Below are 7,517 nucleotides of genomic sequence, written 5' to 3'. Positions count from 1 at the left end.
ATTTCTATAGAAATTCTATCATTGATTATATCCTGCATGTTTATCCATGTCTAGACTAGTCAATTGTTGGGTTAAGTTTCTGTTGATATCAAGGCATCGGTTCTAAAATATAATTAAACCTGTGAGAAGTTGTGTTGTAAAAAGACAATTTTTGTTAGGGGTTTCTATCTATTTGCTGAAATTCAATTAAAACGATTTGTTAGAATTGTTTAAGAATTACACGCTCACTTTTTTGAGCAAGCAAGGGTTGCCTTTCTTTTATGTTACTTGTAATAAAAAGAGAACTTTAAAATTAATTAAACTAAGATAATCTATAACGGTCTAGGGTGGATTCGAAGGCCTTAGTGTTTTCTTCATTGATAGTTAATCCATATTTTTATTACTTTTGTAGTTAATAGTTTAATTGCATTGCTTAGTCAATAGTTAAATTAAATCATACATAAAAAACCCGGTAGAATTAGTTAAGTATAATTTTAGTACTCGTTTGTCCGAAGTAGCAATTCTTGTGGGATCGACCCGTTTGCCGCAACTATTTTCAACGATAGCTGTGCGCTTGCAGTTTAACTAGGGTTAGATTAGTCTAATAGACTGACTAAATTCCTATTAAGTTTTTGGCGCTGCTGTCGGGGATTGCAGTGGTGCAATCGAGTTTTAGGGTCTTACTTAACGTAATTCATAGTTTAGGTTTAGTCGTAGTTTAGTTTTAATCCGTAGTCTAAGTGTTTGCTTTTGATTTTTACAGGTTTAGGAAAAGAAAAAAAAATATTAGAGCATACAAGTTCGAAGCTTAATAGAGAAGAATCAAAGGAGCTTGCTTGTCGTCACCCGGCGTCGCAAGTGGCCCTTGAAGGCTCATGCCTGGGGTTGAACGTGTGTGTTTGTCTGTTTTTGTATTTTTTCTTGCATTTAGGCTTGGTTAAGTCACCTTTGACCAGCCTTAGGCATATTGCATTAGGACAGGTTTTAGTCCGCTCACTAGGAAAGCACGTTTGACAAGTGGATCGAGTGACGGTGCTTTTAGCACAAGAACTGGGAATCGTGTTATCCGGGTTTAGGAGCACTTATTTTAAACCTTAATTAAAAATTCAATTCGGTTTGAGATTTGTTGCTTATTTTCTGTGATTGTGCATCATCCCGCATCTTTCATTTTACGTCCGTTATCTTTCATTGTGGAGTTAGGTTTTCATCATCTAGAGTCAGAGGTTGTGTATGGTAGAAACCCATTCTGAAAATCCTGATATTGCACCTTTTGATCCGGAAATCGAAAGAACATTTCATAAGGGACCTACTAATCCAAAGCAAGGCGAGTTAGAAAAACATTTGTTAGAAATGGCAGCAGAACCCGAAGTTAAAACCCTTAAGGACTACTATTATCCAGTCCTTAATTCTAATCCTTCTTGCATAGATTTGCCTGCGTGTGATGCTAATTTTGAGTTAAGGGCAGCCATCATAAACTTGCTTCCCCAGTTCCATGGTCTTGATTCCGAAGACCCTTATCTTCACGTTAAGGAGTTCTTAGATATATGTGGTACTCTTAACTTCCCTAGAGTCCAACCAGAGATTATCAAACTCCACCTCTTTCCTTTTTCACTGAAGGATAAGGCAAAGTTGTGGTTGAATTCCTTAGAGTCTAAGTCTATCACTACTTGGGATGAGTTGAACATTAAGTTTCTCATTAAATTCTTTCCCATGCACAAGACTACTAGCCTTCGGCGACAGATCATGCATTTTACTCAAAAAGAGGGTGAAGAGTTTTATATATGTTGGGAGAGATTTAAAGATCTTCTTTTGAGGTGTACGTCCTCACCATAATTTTGTGAAATGGCAATTAGTGTAATTTTTCTTTGCGGGGTTCTCGATTTCACACCGTCAGTTTGTTGAGTCCTGAAGTGGGGCAGATATCCTCTCTTTGCAGGAGGATGCAGCTTGGAAACTTCTTGAGACAATCTTTGAAAGTTCTCAGCAATGGGAATCTCCAGGGAGGGTCTATGATAGAAGTGTACAAGTAGCTTCTGAACCAAAGAAGGGTGGTGTTTATGAGGTGAGAGGCGATTTTGAGGTGAGTGCCAAACTAGCCAATCTTGCTAGGGAGGTGGAATCCTTGAAGTTAAAAGGGGAGAGTTCTCATGTCAAGCCAGTTAGTCAAGTATGTCAGCTATGTGAGAGTCCCGCGCACACAGCCCAAACGTGTCCTTCTATCTCTGCGTTCAATGAGTGTATAGCTGAACAAGCTAATGCACTCAACACATATAATAAGAAAACATTTGGTGACCCTTACTCTAACACATATAACCTTGGATGGAGGAACCATCCCAATTTCTCATGGAAAAATGGGCCGCATCAAACTGATCTAGGGGTGTCACTTGTGAATCCTCCTTCCTAGGCATATGCTCAAGTTCCTTCCAACCAGTTTCAGCAATACCAACAACCACCTCCACCATCTAAGAAACCATCTCTTGAGGACACTCTTAGTCTTTTCATGCAGAGTTCCCTTCAATTTCATCAAGACACCCAACGATTTCAAAAGGATACCCAACAGAGTTTGCATTCAAACGCGCAATCTATTGCGAAGTTGGAAATTCAAATGGGTCAAATTGCTAATACTTTGAATGAGAGGGAAAATGGTAGGTTTCCTAGTCAACCAGTAGCTAATCCAAAGGGACAGTACGAAATAGGCTCTAACTTGAGCCAAGAGCAGCACCAGGAGCAAGCTAAGTCTATTACCATTCTTAGAAGTGGTAAACATATTGATTATAGGGTTGAGATGCCTAGGGATGTTGAGGTCAGATTTGATCCTATAGAGTGTGAGGGCGAGAAGAGTGATCTAAGTGGTTATAATAGTCGTGATGTTGCTAAGAAGTGCTTAGAGCCTCCTACGTTTTTCGAGTCTAGTCCTGTACCATCTTATATACCAAATGCCCCTTTTCCTGAGAGGTTAGTTCATGCTAAGAAAGGAAATACTTTTAATGAGATAATGGAGATGTTTAAGCAAGTTCATATTAATATCCAATTACTTGATGCTATAAAACAAGTTCCTTCTTATGCCAAGTTTCTTAAGGATATGTGTACGCAAAAACGTAAGTTAAATGTGAATAAGAAAGCTTTCCTTACTGAGCAAGTGAGTTCGATTATTCAAAACCGCACTCCACTTAAGTTTAGAGATCCAAGATGCCCTACTATTTCTTGTGTTATAGGTGATCATATGATTGAGAAGGCATTACTTGATTTGGGGGCTAGTGTTAATTTGTTATCTTATTCAGTTTATTTACAGCTTGGTCTTGGTAAATTGAAACCTACGTCGATTACACTTCAACTGGCGGATAGGTCTGTCATGGTTCCAGGTGGTATTGTTGAAGATGTTTTGATTCAGGTTGATAAATTTTATTTCCCAGTTGATTTTATTGTTCTAGAAACACAACTTGTTCAAGATCTTAAACACCATATTCCTGTCATCTTAGGTCGTCCATTTTTGGCCACATCCAATGCTATCATTAACTCCGTAAGAATGGAGTGTTGAAGCTTTCTTTTGGTAATATGACTACAGAACTTAATGTGTTTAATGTGAGTCAACAACCTCCTGAACCTGATGATCTTTGGGATATTAATCTTATTGACAGTGTGGTTCACAAGACTTTCTTGGAAAGTTATTCTGATGACCCTCTTGAGTCTTGTTTAACTCACTTTGGTGGTGATTTTGATGTGGATAATTCTATTTGTGAAGTAAATGCTTTGCTTGATGCCACCCCAATCTTAGATACTAATAAGTGGAAAACCAAGTAGAATCTCTTTCTCCTTCTGAGTCTAAACCAGTTCCTTCCATAGAGAGTCCTCCTAAGCTTGAGTTGAAACCATTACTTGATACTCTTAAGTATGTCTTTTTGGGGCCTGATGAGACCTTGCCTATTATTATTGCTTCTAATCTTGATAGTGAACAAGAGAGTAAATTGCTTAGGGTTCTTAGAGACCATAAGACGGCTTTAGGGTGGACTATTACTGATATTAATGGGATAAGTCCCACTGATTGTATGCATCATATTCATCTAGAGGAGAATGCTAAACCAACCCGTGAGTTTCAGAGATGGCTTAATCCTAACATGAGAGTGGTAGTGAGAGCTGAGGTTCTCAAGTTGTTAGATGCGGGTATCATTTATCCCATCTCCGATAGTCAATGGGTGAGTCCGGTTCAGGTTGTCCCTAAGAAGTCTGGTATTACGGTAGTTAAGAATGCGAATGACGAGTTAGTTCCTACCCGTATGACTACTGGGTGGCATTTTTGCATTGACTATCGTAAGTTGAATCTAGCCACTAGGAAAGATCACTTTCCTCTTCCTTTTATTGACCAGATGCTTGAACGGTTAGCCGGTCATAAGTATTATTGTTTTCTCGATGGTTATTCCGGTTATTACCAAATATGCATTACACCAGAGGATCAAGAAAAGACAACTTTTACTTGCCCTTTTGGAACTTTTGCCTATCGTCGTATGCTATTTGGGTTATGTAATGCACCTGGTACCTTCCAGAGATGTATGCTTAGCATTTTTTCTGACATGGTAGAAAGGTTTCTTGAGGTGTTTATGGATGATTTCTCTGTCTTTGGTGATTCTTTTGATGAGGGTTTGCACCATTTGGAATTAGTGTTGATTAGGTGCAAGGAGAAGAATCTTGTGTTGAATTGGGAGAAATGTCATTTTATGGTTCAACAGGGTATTGTTCTTGGTCATATTGTTTCTACTAAAGGAATTAAGGTCGATAAAGCCAAGATTGATGTCATTTCTAGTCTTCCAACACTTAAGATTGTGAAAGATATTAGGTCTTTTTTAGGTCATGCTGGATTTTATAGGCGATTCATTAAGGACTTTAGCAAGATTTCTTGTCCCTTATCCAATTTACTTGGTAAGGACGTCGGTTTTGTCTTTGATGATGATTGTTTGAAAGCTTTTGAAAAGCTTAAACATTTATTGACTACCGCTCCTATCATACAACCACCTGATTGGAGTGTACCTTTTGAGTTAATGTGTGATGCGTCGGACTATGCTATTGGGGCTGTTTTAGGTCAATGGTTTGATAAATTGGCCCATGTGATTTATTATGTGAGTCGAACTCTTAATGATGCCCAAATGAATTACACTACAATCGAGAAGGAGTTGTTAGCTGTTGTGTTTGCTTTAGACAAGTTTAGGTCTTATCTCATAGGGTCTAAGGTTGTCGTGTTTACTGATCATTCAGCTTTGAAGTATCTTCTTTCTAAAAAGGATGCTAAAGCGCGTCTTATTCGCTGGGTCCTCTTATTACAAGAGTTTGACATTGAGATTAGGGATAAAAAGGACAGAGAACGTGGTCGCTGACCACTTGTCTAGGCTTATAGTAGAGTCTTCTACTAGTCTTTTGCCTTTGAATGAGTCCTTCCCTGATGAGCAACTTTTTGCTGTCTCCCAGTTGCCTTGGTATGCAGATATTGTTAATTATCTTGTTATAGGTCAATTTCTTTCTCATTGGATAAAACAAGATAAATCTAAGTTTCTTGCTGAGATTAAGTATTTTTTCTGGGATGACCCATACTTGTTTAAGTCATGCCCTGATCAGATTGTTAGGAGATGTGTTCCCGAGTGAGTTTAAGAGTATTCTCTCCTTTTGCCATGACCATGCATGTGGTGGTCACTTTGGTCCTAAGAAGACGGCTGCTAAGGTTTTGCAGTGTGGTTTTTATTGGCCTACTCTCTTTAAAGATACACATGAGTTTTGTTTAGGGTGTGATCGATGCCAGCGTACGGGTAATATTTCCCATAGGAACATGATGCCTCTTTCCCCTATTTTGGTTGTTGAGCTTTTTGATGTGTGGGGTATAGACTTCATGGGTCCTTTTCCTCCTTCCTTTGGTTATCTTTATATCCTCGTCGTGGTAGATTATGTTTCTAAATGGGTTGAGGCGGTGCCATGTAAAACGAATGATCACAAGGTTGTAGTTAACTTTTTGAGATATAATATATTTTCTCATTTTGGTACTCCTCGTGCAATTATAAGTGATAATGGTACTCATTTTATAAATATTGCATTTGAATCTTTAATGAAAAAGTACTCTATTACTCATAAACTTGCTACCCCTTACCATCCCCAAACTAGTGGCCAAGTTAAAGTATCTAATAGGGAAATCAAACGAATTTTAGAAAAGACGGTATGACCTGACTGTAAGGATTGGTCTCAACGTCTTAATGATTCCCTTTGGGCTTATAGGACTGCTTATAAGACTCCCATTGGTATGTCTCCTTATAGGCTTGTGTTTGGGAAGGCATGTCATTTGCTTGTGGAATTAGAACATCGTGCTTTTTGGGCCATTAAAACTTTTAACTTTGACATGCATAGAGCAGGTTCACAATGTAAGCTTCAATTGAATGAGTTAACTGAGTTAAGGAATGAGGCATATGAGAATGCCAAGATTTATAAAGAGCGGACTAAGATTTTTCATGATAAATCTATTCTTTGCAAGTCCTTTGAACCTAATCAAAAAGTTTTGCTATATAATTCTCGTTTGCGTCTTTTTCCTGGTAAGTTACGTTCTAGGTGGATTGGTCCTTTCATTATTAAAGCTGTTTTTCCTCATGGTGCTGTTGAGATAGAGGATCATATGGATGGTCGTGTGTTTAAGGTTAATGGTGAACGGTTGAGACAATATCTTGATGGTTTTGCTAATAAGGATGTGGAAGAGGTGGATCTTATTGATCCTGTTTATCATGACTGAATGAGTATGCTTGTTGTATTTTAGTAGTTTAGGTTTTGTTTTTCTTTTGTAAGAGTCGCTTCGCATTGTTCCCAAATATTTAATTCTAGCCCCTAGTCTCCATTTGGGTTAACCAATGAGAAACATATTATTGTGATTTTCAGGTTATGACAGGTTTTATATTTATGAAATGTCGAAAATACAGAGGAGACTCTGTCGAATTTTTTTGAATTTTGGGGCATTCATTTTATGTTTCGTTGGTAGACAAAGTGCTAATCTAAGAATTGGGCGTGCGAAACATTCGTATGCTAGAGACGTTAACTGTAGCGCTTATGGGAGGCAACCCATGTTTTTATTTTTGTTGAGTCTTTTGTGCACATGTATCATGCATTCCACTCTAGCACTTTTTCTCCGCCTTTTTGGAGACGTGTAACTCTATGGGATGAAACACGTGACACATTTTAGTCATTGTAGTAACATTGGTTCCTCTTTTATATTATTATTGTTATATCTTTTGTGAGGTACTAATTTCTACAGATGTCTCAGAGATGTTATTATTTTTCATTTTTGGAAGCTATTGGTAACCTCTTTCCTTATATACTTTTTTACTTGTCCATGTTGTTATCTTTTAAATTACGCATCTATGTTAACATTGCGGACAATGTCTATAATAAGTTTGGGGGTGGGAACAAAATGTTTGTTTAGCGAAAAATAAATATGTCCAACATGGTATGATTAATGGTGATTTTCTATGATGAGAAATTTAAATTTTTTTGATTTCTAAAGCCACTGATTTTCAAGG

At 37.7% G+C, this 7,517-nt stretch overlaps 1 protein-coding gene across 1 annotated transcript; it reads left to right on the top strand.

The window, feature by feature from the left end:
• The first annotated feature begins 1,209 nt into the window (after positions 1-1,209).
• On the top strand, positions 1,210-6,736 carry LOC147482837 (uncharacterized). Its single transcript, XM_086579437.1, is given in 11 exon segments — positions 1,210-1,795; positions 1,899-2,146; positions 2,384-2,571; positions 2,629-3,118; positions 3,272-3,370; positions 3,520-3,670; positions 3,811-4,630; positions 4,733-5,323; positions 5,325-5,610; positions 5,738-6,172; positions 6,548-6,736. Coding segments are annotated over 11 exon segments (4,083 nt in total).
• Positions 6,737-7,517: the final 781 nt, after the last annotated feature.

This window comes from Coptis chinensis, chromosome 8 (assembly GCF_015680905.1).
Source record: "Coptis chinensis isolate HL-2020 chromosome 8, ASM1568090v1, whole genome shotgun sequence".
Taxonomy (NCBI): domain Eukaryota; kingdom Viridiplantae; phylum Streptophyta; class Magnoliopsida; order Ranunculales; family Ranunculaceae; genus Coptis; species Coptis chinensis.
This window is presented reverse-complemented; position numbering and strand designations above follow the sequence as displayed.